The sequence below is a fragment of the Uloborus diversus genome, chromosome 4 (genome assembly GCF_026930045.1).
Source record: "Uloborus diversus isolate 005 chromosome 4, Udiv.v.3.1, whole genome shotgun sequence".
Lineage (NCBI taxonomy): Eukaryota > Metazoa > Arthropoda > Arachnida > Araneae > Uloboridae > Uloborus > Uloborus diversus.
Window position 1 is genome coordinate 176,640,350 of NC_072734.1, and position 19,358 is coordinate 176,659,707.

The window sequence follows — 19,358 nt, forward strand, 5'->3', positions numbered from 1 at the left end:
GCGTTTGTGATTTCTTAAGCAACAAACTTTTGTTCATCATCTTTTTAAATTATTATTTTTCATGAAATATATAAAGCGTCACGTGCGGGATAAAATTAACCGTTTTCCGTGGAATGGCCCCATAGCATAAAATAGAAAGCGTAGAAAAACTGTCCGACCGCTTTCAGACGAAGATGAGATTTTCAGATTCAGACACAAAATATTGATTCAAACGAATGGCATTTTAGAAACATTTCTTGCTACGTGGTCTAAATTCCAAAAAACGAGGGATGCCTAAATTTAGCTTATCAGTGGGCAATAGTTCACACAGAAGCTTGAGAAATATTGCTCTAGTTGCTATATTGAAATCAGACGATAAAATATTTTATGTTCCGTAAAAATAAAGTCGTTTGTTTCCACAGAGAGCGACATTGGAATTTTTATTTTATCGAATAAAATATAAAGTTATGCAGCAGCCATTCTAAGAGGGATGTGCACGTGACACGACGCGACACGCTCATGCGTATCGAACACATGTCTTCGTGCAGTGTAGGATCCTACCGTGATACCAATAGATTTCATTCAGTCTTTCGTATCCAGCAATTCCCTGGGTCAAAAATATTCGGAATTCCCGGGAGAGTAAAAAGAGGGAAGAATAAATCGAGCGTGATGTGGAACGCTTTTAGTCGGTACGTCGCATGAATTTAAATGGGTCCATATTTTTTTGATAATCGACGCTCTGGAATATACAGATATCCGAATTTCGAGCACACCAGGTATTGTAGGCATTTGAAGAATAACAGAGGCTGCGCTGTGAACGTGAACGCTTGATAAAACGAGATTGGCCGTGATTTTTTTTTTTTTTTTTTCGAATCGGAGATTGAAATATAAGGTATGTTAAAGAAAGTGTACTACTTTTCAAAGTGCACGAAATAAGGAATTTTACTTCTTTTGAACGTTGGTCTTTGAGTTGCGGTATTACGTAATGGTTTAAATTCTTCGTCTGTCAAATTTGAAATGGCTTCGTATTTTTTGATAAGCATCGCTGTGGAGTATACAGATATCCGAATTTCATGCACACAAGGTGTTGTAGACATTTGAAGAATAACAGATGTTGCGCTGTGAACGCTTGCGATATAAATCGAGGTTGTGTGTCTGTGAAAGGATTTCTTTTTTTTTTTTGGGGGGGGGGGGGAGGGGAGGGGGGATTAGAGATTGAAATATTTAGCATATAGGTAGGTATATTAAGGAAAGTGTACTGCTTTCCAAAGAGCATGAAAAATGAAATTTCACTTCTTGAATGTTGACCTTTGAGTTAAAGCTTTACTTTGTGGTTTTAACTACTCGTCTAGGATGCTTTGGAACATCTTTTTTAAATATATTTTTATTTATTTATTTTATCCTATTTTATTTATTTGTTTATCCTATTATATTTATTTGTTTATCTTATTTTATTTATTTATTTTATCTTATTTTATTTAATTGTTTTATCTCATTTATTTTATTTTATTTTATTTATTTTATCTTATTTTATTTAATTGTTTTATCTCATTTATTTTATTTTATTTTATTTATTTTAACTTATTTCATTTATTTATTTTATCAAATTTTATTTATTTTTTTATCTATTCTATTTATATTTAATTGTTTTATCTTATTTTATTTATTTTATCTTATTTTATTTATTTGAACTTATTTCATTTATTTATTTTATCAAATTTTATTTATTTTTTTATCTTATTCTATTTATATTTAATTGTTTTATCTTATTTTATTTATTTTATCTTATTTTATTTATTTTAACTTATTTCATTTATTTATTTTATCCCATTTTATTTCTTTATTTTTAAATCTTGTGTTATTTATTTATTTTATTTTATTGTTTTACCTTATTTTATTTATTTATTTTACATTATTTTATTTATTTATTTTATATTATTTTATTTATTTGTTTTTTCTTATTTTATGTATTTATTTTATGTTATTCCATTTATGTATTTTATCTTATTTTATTTATTTGTTTTATCGTATTTTATTCATTTCATCTTATTTTATTCATTTATTTTAACTTATTTCATTTATTTATCTTATTTATCTTATTTTATCATCTTATTTTATTTGTTTATTTTATTTTATTTTTGTTATTATTTATTTTATGTTATTTTATTTATTTTTGAGTATTTCAATCAGGCGGAGCTGTTTTAGAAGATGCGAAGATTGTGAATATCGTTTTGTAATACTGTTTGAAGGATGATTTCTCTTAATGCGATAACTTCGTTTTAAATTATTTGTAATTTGGATGTTACTTTCTCCTTGCTATGTACAAATCTCCAAATTTCAACCACACCAGATATTGTAAACATTTGATGAATAACACATGCTACGCTGTGAAAACTTAACGAGATTGCCCGTGAAAAGATATTTCTTTTTTCGAATCAGAGATATGTAAGGCATGTAGGTATGTTAAAAGAAGAGAAGTACTTTCCAAGCAGCACGAAATAAGAAATTTCACATCTTTTCAACGTTGACCTTTGACTTAAGGCACTACTTTATGGTTTAATTCTCCGTCTGTCGAAAGGTGGGGAGGGGATGCTTAGGAACTTCCTTTTTGGAGTATTTCAATCAGATGGAGGTGTTTTAGAAATGCGAAGATCGTGAGAGTCATTTTGAAATACTGTTTGAATTATGATCTCTTATTACGATAGCTTCCTTTTAGATTCTTTTGTAATACAAAGTGATACTCTGTCCGTGCTTTATTATTGTGTTTTTCAAGACTCTGATAAAGTTCCTTCCCTACTTAAAATGTAAATTCCATCGGACCATTGTCTAAATGAAATGGTTTTTGTACGAGCCATCTTTCGTACTGTCAAAAGAGATAATCTACTTTTAACCCCCGACACGCGGAGAAAGGGGGTTATACGTTTGACGAGTCTGTATTTGTATGTCTGTGTATCTGTCTGTGGCCCTCTAGCGCCTGAACGATGGACCGATTTTGAAATTTTTTTTGTTCGAAAGAAGGGTTGAGAGATTGAGAGTGTTCTTGGCTGGCTTGAGTTTTCGGATGACATTGATTAACAAAGATGTTAATTAATCTCTGAAAGGTTTTTCGCGATTTTGGCATCGTAAACATAATTAAAAATTTAAAAAATTCGTACCAAAAATAAGAGTCATTTTCTCTGCGTCTCATTCCATGTGTTTAGAGCTTCCATGTTATATAGAATGCGAATTATAACATTTTTTAAAAGTAGATTTTAAATACGGCTAAGCCTTTATTCACGCGATTTGTAACCGAAATCATTGTTGGCTGACAAGGAAAGAAAACGCAACAATTTAAATTTTATATGTTGCCAGTTTCTTAGTTAACAAATAAAATACTTGTGTGTAATTGATTTTTAATAGTATCAGGCTTCTAAAACGGTTTTCAATTGTCCATCTTTAATTCTACATTTGCGACTCAGTCGGAGTTTTTTTTCAATTTTAAATTTTAGTTACTTGTGATATGAAATTTTAACTGTTTTGTCGTCAGAATATTAACTACAACTTTTAGTCAAATTACAAATGCTTTAAATTATTTTTTCAAAGAATTTTACTTTTATTCTGTCCAAGAAAATTTGTTTATTCTTTTAGGCATTGTTATTTTCTCCGTATAATTAACTTTGAATTCTTATTTTATTGTTAAAGGCTCGTGTGGAAAAAAAAAGTTTCACTATATTTTATCTCTAATGGTATTTTTCGGCTACGCTGACATGTATGTTAAAAGTGGCTCGTTCATAAAATTTGGAAGTTTTCTTTTACCGTAAAATTCTGTTTTTTGTTTTGTTTCGGCAAAGACTATGTAAGTTTTAAAACTATGACGGTAATTCGCTTTGGTATATTTAGTTCATTTTTTTAATTACTGGTAAATATTTAATTTGTTTTATCAATTTTCATTTTTATTTTCCCAATTTTAAATATTGTTTATCAATATAAATGAAAACACTAAACGTTTACCAAAATCATAAAGCTCCCTAGTTATTTTTCATTTTTAAAGTTTTTAAGTTTGATTGAAAGTGTACATTAAATGTTACCGCTTTATGAAGTTTTGTTTGCACTAGAAACGAATTCTAATTCTTGAACAAGATAGCATTTATAAGTGATGAAATTTTATTTTTCATTAATCTATGATCCTAATCCATTAAGTAATATTACGCTTTAACAAGTCAGTTGCATTATTTTTGTTGCAGACTTCCAAACGCCCAGTAACTCAGTAACCCGTTTTATACTAACTCTCAATTTTATTTCATTCTAAATTTTTCTATTTCCATATCCAGCTTATTTCAAAGATTCCTCTTCCTTTATCACATTTTCACATAGATCCAAGTTTATTTATTATTTTTTTTTGTCACAGCCTTGATGAACGAGTGTTTAAACAGAATCTTATATTTTATGAATGGATATAGGATAGTGAATGAACCGTAGAGGGGGGGGGGGGGCACCAGGTACCAGTAAATGTACATCCCCCAGTAAATAAACAGCTTATTTGATTTTATAATTGTTTTTTATTTTTTAAAACAAGGTGTCAACAGGTGTCCATTCACTCGTTGAATTCACTTTTTTTATTTCACCTTCCACAAAAAAAACCTGATGCGAATCCGTAAAAGTTCTCCTAGTTTTTAAAAAGTAAGTGCTACAGGGTGTCTAACCTACAAATTAAAAATGAATTAACTTCGCAGAGACTCACTACATGGCGCTGCTGATTAATGCAGTGACAGCGGTTATAAAAGGAAACTGTTTCACATTGGTTTCACGCCATTACGAAAATGGCTCCCAAACTGCGAAATTTAACCGAAGACCGTATATTCATTGCTAAAATTTGGAATTTTTCTGGTGAAAATGCAACACTATTGCTGCGGAAGTGACCCGAACAACCATCCTGGTGCATTGCATTAGCCACCGTAGTCACCCGATATGAATCCGTGCGACTTCTATCTTTGGGGCCACATGAAAGACTTGTGTACAAGAAAAAGCCGACGGATTTCAATAGCCTCAAAAAGTCCATAACCGACTCATTTGCAAGTGTTAAAAGAGGAACACTTGGAGGAGTTACTGATGACTTCGTGACTAGGTTGCGCTGCTGAATCGCCTCTGAAGGTTCTCATTTTGAAAGCATTCTGATTTATTTTCCTTTTCGATATTCATTTCAATAACAAAAAGTTTTACAGTGCTGTCTCCAGCGATTCTTGTGTTATTTCAGTTTAAAGTTGTAGTTTAATTAAAAGACACCCTTTATGTGTATATAAATCAATGAAAATATTTCTGTCATACGCTAAATGCTATAATTTTTTAACAATGTTATAAAATTGTTTAAATTGACATTGCGTTGATGTGTTCATTCTCTATTTAGTCTATTCTATAACATTTTTTTCTGTTTTAAATAGGTTTTGAATTATTTTTTGAAACTGATGTTTGCTTCCAAACTTTATAGGAATGTTTTTTTTTTTATTAACATACTTTATAGGAATGTTATTTTGTTGATGTGTTCATTCTCTATTTGGTCTATTCTATAACATTTTTTTCTGTTTTAAATAGGTTTTGAATTATTTTTTGGAACTGATATTTGCTTTCAGACTTTATAGAAATGCTTTTTTATCAACAGGAAATATCCAAAGGTCAACAACTCTTAGATGTCGTATTTAAGCATCTAAACTTGATGGAAACCGCCTATTTTGGACTTCGTTTCATCGATGCAACAGGACAAAGGGTAAGATATTATCAACAACATTTTTCTACAATTTACCTCCTTGCTTAACAGCGGCTTTCAGTTCAACTTACCATAAGAAATGATTTGAATTCTTTTCCTTCCAGTGGCAAAACAATGGCTGTCTCTGTCTTGTTGAAACAGGATTTTACGAACAACATGAAGTTTTTCCTAGCAATAAAGAAGGTTTAACTCTTTTTTTTTTCTTTTTTTCGCTTTTAGTGGATGACGCATCAGGTTCAACTTGACAAGCTTAAGCTATGAGCTTGCAAACTTGAAAAACCACCCCGATATTCGAGGACTTGTTTCAAATTCCCTGCCGCTATTGCTCATAAAATGAGGTTTATTAGCTTCAAACATTGCGCCTCCTCCCTGGATGATAATTTTAACCTTATTATTTTTCTCACTTTTGATCTGGAAACAATATCTCGGCAATTTGACAGGGTAAAGAACGAATTAAATGAAAGTTTAAGAACTGGAAAAGTAGCAATTTTCTTTGTATCTTTTTGTACTTTATACTATACTTTTGACATATCTTTGTGATTGTTTTCAAGGATACATCGCGCATTTCTGTTAGCTGCTGTCAGATCTATCTGGAAAAAGTACAAAAGAATTTACACTTAATATTTTCTGTTATATTTATTTTATATTAATTCCAGTATTTATTATTAGCTCGTAGGTAATGTATAACAGCAAATTCTCAAGGATTTATTTGAACAGAGTTCGAATTTATTATATTCAAGGATAAAAAGTTTCAAAGAAGATAAACACTTAATTTTATAAACTGAGTAGTTGAAGAATAGAGTAGAAATATCAGTGGCTCTAATTTAAGTCTTAATTTGGTTTCTAGTTGAAATTAGATAATTTGAACCAATTACTTAATCTTTATTTTCTTCTCAGTATCTCTTGACTGTTCCTTAAGTACAACCAAAGCCTTGTTCGTTATTATTTCCTTTTGCAAAAAAGCAAGTATTGTATTCACGAAAAAATTTTCATTCAAAATTCGGCCTTATAATTTCTATTTTGCTCATCCCCGAATTAATGTTAAGTTTTTTTTCAACTCGACTACACGCGTATAAGTACCTAAAAACATATAGACAACCGAAATATCTATCTTGACATTCCCCGAGTTAATTACAACGACTTTTCTCGTGACGTCCGTATGTACGTATGTGCGGATGTGCGTATGTATATCGCATAACTCAAGAATAGTATGTCCTAGAAAGTTGAAATTTGGTACGTAGACTCCTAGTGGGGTCTAGTTGTGCACCTCCCTTTTTGGTGGCATTCGTTTGTTCCAAAGAGGGTGTTTCACGCCTTTTTGGGGAAATCATTGTTTATTTCGATGCAAACTCAAGTGATGTTATAATTTGACGGACACTTGGCGATATATCGTCAGTCTTTTGGTCGCCATGTTTTGTCGCCAACTTGGCGACAGATTTGGCGATTTTTTTTTTTTAAATCTGGTTTTAATTTGGCCACTGTTGGTGATATTTAGAGAGTTAGCTATTGAATCACATTAAATTTTCCAATAATGGGGAAATAACATTAAGTTGGTGTAAAAGGAAGTCATGTGATGCACACATCAGCTCGTTGTTATTAGATATTATGTAGCGTTAAAACTATCAATCAGTGTATAAAAATAATTATTTTTATCCTTGCAGCTATTTCGTCGTATTCTCGTTGGAAAATCCAATATTTTGCTTCCAATGAAGTAAAAGTGCATTTGAAGATTTTACACAAAAAATCTTAGGCTGCCCCAAAAATTCTCTCTGTTATGCATTTTTTTGGAAAATAACTTTAGCCTGTAATATCCTAAAGTTCAAAAAATCCAGTACTTATCTAATTTTATATTATACTCCGATAATTAGCAGAGTTTATGCACGCAGTGCCATTGCCTGGTGTAGTTAGAGACTGAGAGATAACTATCATATTAAGTTAAAATATATTTATTCTTATGCTCAAGAATTAACGTAAAATAAAAGTATTTACAGAACATGTTAAACAGACAAAATCAACACATAGAATCACACACTCGTGGATACAGTCGACTGCTTAAATACCTTCTTAAGCTACGGAAATTTACATACGGTTAAACAAATAAAACAGTTACAGTAAAACCTGTAAAGTTGACCACCTTTGTAAGTTGACCACCTGTCTATGTTGACCGCTTTTGTCTGGAACGGAATTAGTCCTATCTTATATAATGAAGGAAAACCTCTGTAACTTGACCACCTCTCTATCTTGACCACTAATGAACACCAAATTTGGTTTGGAGTATTGTAAAAAACCCTTTGTAAGTTGACCACTTGGTTTACTTTTTAAAATTTTATTTAGCAAATTATTATTTTTTTATTATTATTTTTTTTATAGCTTTCCTAGAATATTTTTGATGTCAGATCAGCATTTTACCAACTAAATGAAACAGCAGCATAACTAAACCTCCTTTTGAGTTTGAGTAGATCATCATGGGGTTATAAATGTATATGAGAAAAAAATAAAGCGAAAAATTTGTAATTTTTGATTAGCTATGAATTTTTAGGAACTATTAATACCAAATGAGTAACTTTTCATAAACAATAAGACTTTTTTTTTTTGATCAATTTACTGAAATTTTGAATTTGCATGACACATTATATGTCATTCTGGGAAAATAATCTCTAAAAATAATTGAATAACATTTTAAATTATTGTTTCAAAGTAATGCTAAACAATGAAAGTGAGTTGAAAAGAAAGAATAAGTGTCAATTAGTCAAAAAATGAATACATGGTGCAAGAAATGACAAAAAAAAAATCATTACCCACTTTATAAGTTGACCACCTGTCTAAGTTGACCACCAAAGCACTGCACCGCAAGTGGTCAACTTACACAGGTTTCACTGTACTACATTACGACAGAATAAAATTAAAATTCCAACAACATACTCACAGACGTATGCGCGCGCGCACCAAGGCAGAGTAAAACCCAGTATCAAGGGGTGGAAAAACTCTTAGGTAAACGAAATTTAGGTACATGTGGTAACTACGTTTGAAAGATTTCGTCTACACAGATTTTGAAGTTGCAGTAGTGCGATTCATGTGCAGTGCAATTAAAGTTTGTTTAAAACACATGTTGAAACTTCACGAATTGTTGCATTTCAGTGATGTCATTGTGGGAGAATGTGGGGCAAAGTGAAATGTGAAATATTTGCTCTTTTTTAAGCACCGAAAAAGTTACCTCTGAAGATCAAAGCTTATATGATGATACAATTCTTTTTTAAAAATTGATACTCTTATTATTAATAGTTGAAATATTAAATGGTTCCTACTAATATTTGGTGCAGTATTTTTTTTATTTGATACTAAGCTTATGTTCATTTTAAATGATTTGTGCAATTAGTTATTTGCTCGCGGAGCAAAGTGTAAGGGGCAAAGAAAAATAGTTTATTTTGTTTGCTAATTCAATCATTTGTGGAATCACTTACGTATTCCTTATTTAATTCATTTTCATTCCTTTATTTAATAATTTACTTATTCATCCTTCATTCACTTATTTTCTAATTCATTCTTTATTTCTATTTCTTATTTATTTATTCATTCGTTCTTTTATTTACTTATTCATTTGATCAAAAGTATTTTAATTGATGAAATAGAAAATATATCGAGGGAAAAATATTTCTTTCCACTTCTTTTAAAGTACAAACTTACAGCCAAAAATAAAAAGTTTCAGTGCAAGTTTTATTATAAAATACTTTGTTCTTCCTGTATGTACTGTGAACAAATTTCCGTTTTGATCATTTTGAAAAGGTAAGCTAACTATTTCACTTTGCCCTACATTCCTCTACATGAAATGTGGCCATCCCTGTGTTTCAGAAATTGCTATTTTATTGCGTCGAAAAAAAAATGTGTGCATACGTTACATTTTTAAAAATCTTTTCGCAAGAAAAATTGAAAGTTTTGCAACAACTTTAACATCGTCAGAACCCCTTTTAAAATGTTTTGAAATAGTTTCAGAATAAAGTCAATAATAAAACATACACCCCCCAAAAACATCTTTACAGCTTTGGATTCACTGCTAAGTGTTAGGATATCGTTTTATTATCTTCCATTCAGCTAGAAAAGTTTCTCCCTCAATTTGAAGGGCACCTACGCTTTCCAAAGAGAGCTCTGATGTCCTTTTAAACGCTCCTTCCCATCGCCAATCCATTTCATTCTTATTTATTTCTTAAATCTTTTTTTCTTCCTCCATCTTCAGTCATAAATCGAGTAATTGCTATCAGAAACTGATTCTGGAAGACGACATGCTGCTAGCCAGACATCAAATGATGTCTTTTCCCGCCGCCCACTCCACAGCCATGGACACAGCTGGCGAAAAAATTGTAGCTTGCCGATTGTTCCATTCGTCAAACAACTCAACCCCCTCCCCATTTTTCCTGTCATATGTCCAACGCCTACATTTTTTTTTCATACCCTATGAATCGAAATCTAATGTAGGTCATGCTTGTTCTGAAAAGACTTCATCTTTGTACTAATTGTGCTTGGAATTCTCCTATTTGCGAAGGTCGTTATCGATTCATATGGCGAGGCAATGTCTTCTTGATTGAGTGTCGATAAAAGAGTTGCGAAATGACGGGGGAGAGGGTTGAAACAGATATTTTATAATGGGGTCGTTTCCAAAATTTTAAAAGTTTTTTTTTCTGAAAGAGCATGCTTAAAAACATAGGATCTGACCATTTTTTAAATCATTTGTTTAAGTTTAATATTTAAAAAAAATTACTTAAATCGGTGCGCTTTTATTGTTTACACTTCTGTCGTGTGACATCACATATGATGAAATGACAGTCAATGTTGCCACTCACAGAACAAAATGTTTAATTAGCATCTTTACTCACGTGTATTGGCAACGATAGGGTTGATAGCAAGCGTAGAGCGCAATTTTAATTCGCTGCTTGATTATCATAACGTGGAACGTAGTAGAAAGATGCGCCAAATTGCATCATTTGTGACGTCATCAAGACCACGCCTTGTTTGGAAAATTGGACATTTTAAAAAAATAATTAAAAAAATAACTGTTGGGAAAATGAAAGAATTTTCTGGGTCCATGTTTTTTTTTTTTTTTTTTTTTGCTTATTCTATCCATTTTAGTGACAAAAAGTACAACTTTTGACTGAAAGAAACAAACCCATTCTCCTATTTGCGAAGGTCGTTATCGATTCATATGGCGAGGCGAAGTCTTCTTGATTGAGTGTCGACAAAAGAGTTAGGAAATGACGGGGGAGAGGGTTGAAACAGATATTTTATAATTCTCTCCCTCTCTTTCAATGCATGTTTATTGAAAGTTAATTGGCCATTTGCCTCCAGGAAATTTTTTGAGAAAGGTGACCTCTTCCTTTGAAAGAAAAGTGAATTTCCCATTCTGTTAGGAAGGAATTTTGCTTTTGCTGTTATCAGAATGGGGTTGTTTCCTTCAGTCAAAAGTAATACTTTTAGTCACTGAAATTTATAGAATAAGGAAAAAAAAAACATGGACCCAGAAAATACTTTTATTTTCCCAACAGCTATTTTTTAAATAATTTTTTAAAATGTCCTATTTTTCAAACAAGGCGTGATCTTGATGACGTCACAAATGATGCAATTTGGCGCATCATTGATGTACCACGGCTCCATGTTATGATAATCAAGCAGCGAATTAAAATTGCGCTCTACGCTTGCTATCAACCATATCGTTGCCAATAAACGTGAGTAAAGATGCAAATTAAATATTTTGTTCTGTGATTGGTTTAGAAATTCGATTTTTAATTTAATTTCATTTTTTAAACTTAGGGCAATGGGGTGGTTTCCTACACTCAAAAGTACTACTTTTAGTCATTGAAATGGATAGAATGAGCAAAAAAATAAAATAAAATAAATGAATAAATAATATGGACCCAGAAAGTACTTTCTTTTTCCCAACAGCTTTTTTTTAAATTAATATTTTAAACTGTCCGATTTTGCAAACAAGGCGTGGTCTTGATGACGTCACAAATGATGCACTTTGCCGCATCTTTCTACTACGTTTCCACGTTATGATAATCAAGCAGCGAATTAAATATTGCGCTCTGCGCTTGCTATCAACCCTATCGTTGCAAATACACGTGAGTAAAGATGCGAATTAAATATTTTGCACTGTGAATGCAACACTGAATGGCATTTCATCATTTGTGATGTCATCGGCAGAAGCCGTAAACGATGAAAGCGCTCTGATTTAAGTATTTTTTTTTTTTAATATTAAACGTAAACAAATTTATCAAAAAAGGGTCAGATCCTATGTTTTTAAGCATGCTCTTTTGGAAAAAAATGCTTTTAAAATTTTGGAAACGACCTATTTGCGAAGGTCGTTGTCGATTCATATGGCGAGGCGAAGTCTTCTTGATTGAGTGTCGATAAAAGAGTTGCGAAATGACGGGGGAGAGGGTTGAAACAGATATGTTATAATTATAAATGCATATTTATTGAACGTTAATTGGCCATTTGCCTCCGGGAAGTTTTTCAGAAAGGTGACCTCTTCCTTTGAAAGAAAAGTGAATTTCCCATTCTGTTAGGAAAGCATTTGCTTTGCTGTTACCAGAAATAATTTTAACACCTCTTCAAGTGGATTTCACGAACTGAAAATCGGAAATAAGCCTCAAAAAGTTAATCAAGAATATTTTTACGTTTTGCTTCTTTAATAAAAATTTAGTTTCGTTGAAAATGGAGCAAAAAGAAATTTGAATTCTAAAAATATAGCATTTAAATGTTTAAAATATTTTTTAGTTCAAAAGATGAACATTCTAAAGGTTAAAATATTAAAATAGTACACATCATTTGTTTCTCCTATATTTCATCTCGTCCTTTTTTTTTTTTTTTCTTGTGGAATTAATTATTTATAATAATAATTTTGCCTGCGTTATAAAAGCGTGAGTATAACCTTTGAATGCATCAGACAAGCATTTTTAAGCTCTCTTGCAAAGTAATGATCATGTGACTTACGTTAGTCCGGCTTTGAGGTAAAGTTTTGATTCTTGACTTTAATATAACAGCGCATACTCGTCTTCAAAATTTTGTTGCATAAAAATGTTCGTTTCATTTTGGATGTTAGAAATTAAGATAAATTTGTTTCTTTTCAGCATTGGCTGGATCCAAACAAGAATATTGTCAAACAGATGAAAGGTAAGCTACTATAACCTCTATTTTATTAATTATTCATTCTCTATTTCAGTAAATGCATATTAACTTACAAAAAGTTGAACTACTTGAAAAAGAATACCGAAAAGAGAAGGTGATTCAACGTACTATTTTCAAGCACTAGCTAATATTTGTTATTGGAATTCACGAGAAATAGAGTAGCTGTAAAAAATTCACAAGAATATTTTCGGTAATTTTTTAGTTTGATGCCTTATACATATAACATCACCAGTACCACATCATGAAAACAACTAACGTCGATCCTTAGAATAATTTTACTTAATTAAAATAGTCATTATATATGTTCTGGAAACCAATTAGTCGACAAAGGACATTAAAAAGAAAACTATACTTACATTTAAGCCATTATTGCAGACATATTTGCTTATCCCAACGTTACTGTAGTTTTAGCAATTTGCGTCTTTCGCAATAATTTTTCCTTCTGATCATTACCACGAAATGTCATTTTCTTCTCCAATTTCCTGATAAGAACAATCATTTTTCAGCTTAACTCCAGAAGCACAATAATTGTTCCCATTATTGGCGACAGAAAATCTCAAATTAGTTTTCGTAATTTTTCTCAAAGTAAAGCCAGTAACCCTTTCAGAATTTTCCCTCGACGATCGGTTTGAAGACGCAGCAGAATAAATAATTTTTCGTCTGCTTACGTAACTTCGACTTCTGATTCTTCCTCTCTCTCTCGTGAGGAAGTTCTTGAAAGATGGGGGATTTTTCCTTCTGATGTTTTACTCTTCTTTTGAATTTCTGTGTTAACATTTTAAGTCTGTCTATTGATTTAAGAAGGCTGTTATTTGTTATAGCGACTTAAAATTATTTCTTTGACTCAATTTCAAAACGTTCTTTCTTTTACCTTCCTTTTAATGTTGTTCTTTTATTTAGTCATTCTGTTGTGCATACCTTATGTACGTTCTTCTGTGTAAGAGTTTTTTTCTTAAATGTATTTTAAATCTTCTTCTCAATCTTACTATTTTAAGAGGGTGGTATATTAGAAATAGTTAAAGCTTTTTTAATTTGGACATTGTTTAATCATTTCTTTTCTGTGTTGGCATTAATTTTATCTTAAATTTTGAATTTATTTTTGTCTTGAATATTTAATTTATAGGACAGTTTGATTTTACTCGCTTTTGACTCGGTGTTTATTGCTGAATTTCAATCTTTTGAATTTTTTTTTTTTTTTATTATTATTTATATTGTAAGGGGGTTATACTAAATTTACTTTTTGTACATACTTATTCTTCATTTTGTAATGAAATTATAGTTTACAATAAACTTTAGATTTTTTTAGATTCCACTCTTTAAAAAACACTATCTTACAACATTGATTGAATACAATTGTATTTTAATAACCTATTCGTTCTATTGGTCTGTCAGATATTAATTACCTCAGTTGAGAAGATAAGACTTATTCGTAGTTCTAGTCTAGAGCTTGAACTCGCCACCTTGTGTAGAGTTAAGAAATTAGCCAAAGAGGTAACACATTTGAATTTCGTACAGACAATGCAGATGCCTGATTGGAGAGGTCAGATCCTGTGTAAGCGGGTGGGTCTTTATTTTATCTCGTTCAGCAGCCATTGGTTATAGCGCCTCCTATCGTTTATTTTAATTTCGAATTAAAATAAATTCAAATTTGGCTCAGAAATGATAACTAAAAACTATGTCAACTGGTGTTGTTTTTGGGAATGACTTTGAGGTAGTACCAGTTTTATTTTTTAATACAACCAGACTCTTTGCTATCGGTCTCACGCAGAACATTTTACGTTTCGAAACAGTATTTTCAGAACATTTTTCTGGTAGACGAACTTAATGATTTGATTCATATTGATGTTAGGTGACAAATGAAAGCTTAGTATAATTGTTAATTCTGATTGAGAAATTGTATGAAGGTACAATCCTGCTCTGCCAAAACGATTAGCTAGATTAGGCAAAAGTTCATTCAGTTGCAAACTATAACTATCTTTAACGAAAAAATAGATGTAGAACCTAATTTCATAAAAAAGATGGAAATAATAATAATAATAATAAAATGTTTTAAAATTCAAAGAGTCGGAGTTCGTCATTTCCCCCTCTCCTCCGGGGATTGCTCGGCTTCGGGTCTGGATCAAAAAATCAGAGCTGTATTCAAGGTCTCATTCAGCTGGTTAAATCACAAACAGTGGAAAATACGGGGAACCCTGTAGTATGAAGTGTTTGTAGAAGTGTTGGGGAAATAATATTCTTTCGTAGATAAAAAAAATTTGTTTTTGCCAAAAAAAAAAGTAAATAAATAAAAATTAAATTAGTCAAAAAGTATTATTCATACCATGTTAAGGGGTCTAAGGACCCTTAACGTTCAAAATTTTTCACTTTCTGAAAAAAATTTATGTTATGCATATTTTAATTTTGAACAATTTGAGACCTTATTTATTACTATACGCAAAAAACTTTTCAAGTTATCGTAAAAATGCGTAACCTCTCCCCGTAGAGATTTATGTTTATAGCAGCTCTTTAAGCGTCTTTTTCTCAGTTGCCGGTTTCTTCGATTTTCCCGTTTTGCGCGCATGATATCTCAGAAAGTCTGTTATATATTTCCGTAAAACTTTTAATGTATGTTTATCTGGTTTATATTAATGACCTTAACCTAAATTTAGTTATTTTTTTTTTTAAATTGTTTATTTATTTTTTTGAAATTTTATACGTTAGTAACGAAAATTTCCAAAATTGTGGAAAAAAATGTTTTTTTTTTTTTTAATATTAACTTTCATTTTTAGTTAAAATTTAGGTTCAGATCTTAAAAATAAACTAGACAAACATGCATGAAAAGTTTTACGGAAATATATGAGAACTTTCTGAGATATATCATGCGCGAAAAATGAGAAAACCGAAGAAACCGGCACCTGAGAAAAAGAGGCTTAAACAGCTGCTGTTAACATACATCTCTTTGGGGAAAGTTTACGCGTTTTTACGATAACTTGAAAAGTTTTTGGCGTATGGTAATAAATAAGGTATCAAATTGTTCAAAATTAATATATGCATAACATATATTTTTTCCAGAAAATCGAAAATTTTTGAAGGTTAAAGGTCCTTAGACCCCTTAAATAATCTGGTTAAATTTTAGACAGGTGCAATGAATAAAAAAGAAAAAAAAATACTCAGGGTGTTCGCCCACCTTAAGTTGGGATTAAGGTTGTTTTTTTTTCTCTCTCCTCTTAACTCATTCCCAATTTTTTAATCATATCTCAAAGTAGCCCATATTCTGCTCTACGGACAAAAGCGTGTCCTGCATGCCAAAGTAATCTTTAACTATTTCCTAATTGAAATCCCACCAAGTACTTCCACCGTCTACATCTTGCCCAATGGTAATAATTTTCACCTTGCGACCTAAGGAGCTTTTAACACATCGGAAAGACGATTATGCAAATTCTGCTCGTCCTCAATTTCCTAAGCCGGGTTGCAGGGTCCTTACGTCCTTCCTTCGTCGTGACTCTTCTTCCATTTTAGGGTTTGCGATTTCATGGCACGACGGTAATCTGGACTTAACAAGCTTTTATCTTAAGTGCGAGCGTTAATTCTTTTATCAAAAGTTGAGCTTGGCGAATTTTATTTAATGACTCGTGTGTCACTCGAGCGAAGTTGACTTCTTGACATTTGACACTTGCAGTGCGGGTGCTGAAAGTAGGATAATCGAAGTGTGCGGTTGAAAATTAAGACGCATTTTGGGGGCGATAAATGACGGTTTACTCAAGCAGTAACAAAGCGCAAGTTGCATTTGCTGTGGACTCCAGTGGCGGATACAAGGGGAGGGTCATAGAGGTCATGACCCCCCCCCCCCAAACCGTCGACAATAGTATCCGTCCAAATTATGTTCAAAAAATTTATGAATAAAATGTAAACAATTTCAGTTTTTTTTTTTTTTTCTTTCAATTCATTAATTATTTTTGGAATTAAATTTAGGAAATTTCTTCTTTCATTGCTTATGAAATTAATTTGCAATGTTTATTCTTATTAGGAGCTCTATTCCTGATTTCGTGATTTTTATTGCACCCAAGCCTTTTAAGAAATTTTTCATGCCCTTACTGTAAGTTCGTTTGGGGGGGGGTCATTCTTTAGCATTATCCCCCCCCTAAAATGTTAAATGTTAGTCTGTATCCGCCCCTGGTGGACTCTGATGACATGTACCCAGCATGTTTATTTAAAGTCCTAAAGTAAAAAATAATTACAAGCATTGAAAATTCTTTTTGAGTGCGAATTTGTTTTGTATCAAAATGATAACATTCTGTTTCGAAAAATGCTATAAGGGGCTGCCCGTAAATAATGCAACACTTTTTCGACCAAGGTGGCCTGATCCTTGTCGGTAAGACGTCGGGTTTGTAACTGGAGAGGTCTGGGTTCGATGCCAAACGGTCGAAGATCCTCCATGCTCACTGAAGATGACTGGGGCACGTTAAATCTGTCGTGGTCATACAGTTCTCCCCGTCAATCAGTACCTCTGGGGTGCTGAGTTAGGTGTTGTTTGGCTTCTGGTTTGGTTTTAGATTTCGAAATATTTATAGATGGTGCTTCCTTCTATCTTGTGCTATCTGAGCTAATTTGGACTTCTACCTAAATGGTGCTCTTTAAAATGAAAGACGTCCCTCACTGACTTAAATCGACTAGCAACGGCTACTAGGGTTCAATTATCCAAGGGTATTAGTAACAACATTTTTTTTCAACAAATTTGACCTATGTCACTAAGTGTCACACTTCACCTTACCCTCTCCCTTTCCTTGTCACATGTCACGCTGTTTTTCATAAGCATACTGTTATTCAAAAATTCGGACGTCACACCTTGTTACTCCCTTCTTCCACCTTGTCCCTAACTGTCGCATTTCATGAACCCACCCTTCCCCCTCAAAGCAGGACCTCATTTGCGGACAACCCCTAACAACATTATACAGTGGTGGTAAAAAAAAATTGCATCACCCGCGCCGCAAAGGAGAGGAATACCATCCCGACTGCATTCAACACACAGTCAAGCATCCCGTATCCCAGATGATTTGGGGATGTATTTCTGATCAAGGAGTTGATGGGCTTCACTTTGTGCAAGGAACAGTAAACGCTTAGGTGCATATTGGCATCTTTGGAGGAGAAATTGCTTCTTACTATCCGGGATCACTCTACTTCAGTTCCAAACGTCATTTCCCAGAATGATTCTGCTCCGCGCCATAGGGCAAAACTGGTAAGCAACAATTTAAAAACCTTTATTCTGCCGTTAGACTGAAATTGACATGGGGTTAAGTAATTTTTTTTTTCTCTAAACTCACACGCAGGTTCAGAAATGGAAAAATGAGCATGGGGTCAGCAGTGTGCCTTGGCCCGGAAACAGCTCCGATCTGGTATCGGATTCCTGCTGTTAGATTTTTATTTCATAAGTTTTGCAGAATTTCACATACATTCATCGTTAATCGGTCGACCAAAACTTCTCACATAATCCCATTGTTGTGAAAATGTGAGGGTGATGCAATTTTTTTTACCAGCACTGTAGATGAGACTAATGGCAATAAGAAAAATTTCCATATTAGAAAAGAGAGACCATTTTCAATAATTAATTTGTAGGTCAGAACGCAGTAGTAAAAACTGAGGAGCCGTATGTGAGTATACTGCCGTGTTCAACACAAAAGTCGTATCTGCAATTTTTATCAAAATTGAGCTACGCTCACCAGGTTGTTCTTTGCACCATAACTTTCCTAAATACAATGTTTTATGGTCATTTGAGGCAGTGAGAAGCAAATCGGTGTAAGCGGCAAAATTAAAAATTAGGAGATAACCAGTACACATGGTAGGCGAGCCTCTCCTCTGCCTTGGGGCAAGAGATGGTACTAGTAGCCCTGGTAGTTGCTGCTATACAGCATGATTTAGAAAAAAAAAATCAATGAAAGCCTACCTAGAAGCTAATCTTTAAACGCGTTTTACTCAAAACTTGAAAATGTCCACTTACTTACATCCCTTTGCTTCTCACTGCCTCATTCGTGGATGGAAAATATTTAAAAAAAAATTCTGGAGATAGTGGCATCTGAGAAAAGTGCATGGAGGAGTAAAACTTTAAATGCAATTTCTCATTTTGAACTTAACAGCAGATACGACTTTTGTACTTAGTATGGCAGTATAGCCTTTTCGGGGTCGTGGTGGCCTGATTGGTAAGGCATCGGACTTGTGACCGGAGGGTTCCAGGATCGATCCTAGCCGGTTGAAGGTCCGCTGTCTTCATTAATGGTGACTGGGGGAAGTTAAATATTCTCGTGGTCACAAAGTCTTCCAAGTGAAACGATACCTCTGGGGGTACTGAACCAGGGATTGCTCTGCTTCTGGTCTGGATCAAAAAATCAGAGCTGTCTTCAGGGTCCCTTCCAACAGGTTAAATCACAAATAGTGGTGGTAGGGGAGACGCTGGAGTGAAAAGTATAGCCTTTTCGAAAATTATTCA

The 19,358-nt window shown here is 32.7% G+C and overlaps 1 protein-coding gene across 1 annotated transcript in view; it reads left to right on the forward strand.

Annotated features, from left to right (window-relative positions):
* The window catches only part of LOC129221011 (band 4.1-like protein 4), a 129,764-nt gene that overhangs the window by 25,419 nt on the left and 84,987 nt on the right, over positions 1–19,358 (forward strand). The window contains exons 2-3 of the mRNA XM_054855447.1: positions 5,615–5,719; positions 12,841–12,883. Coding sequence (XP_054711422.1) covers positions 5,615–5,719; positions 12,841–12,883 — 148 coding nt within the window. The remainder of the gene's footprint in view (positions 1–5,614; positions 5,720–12,840; positions 12,884–19,358) is intronic.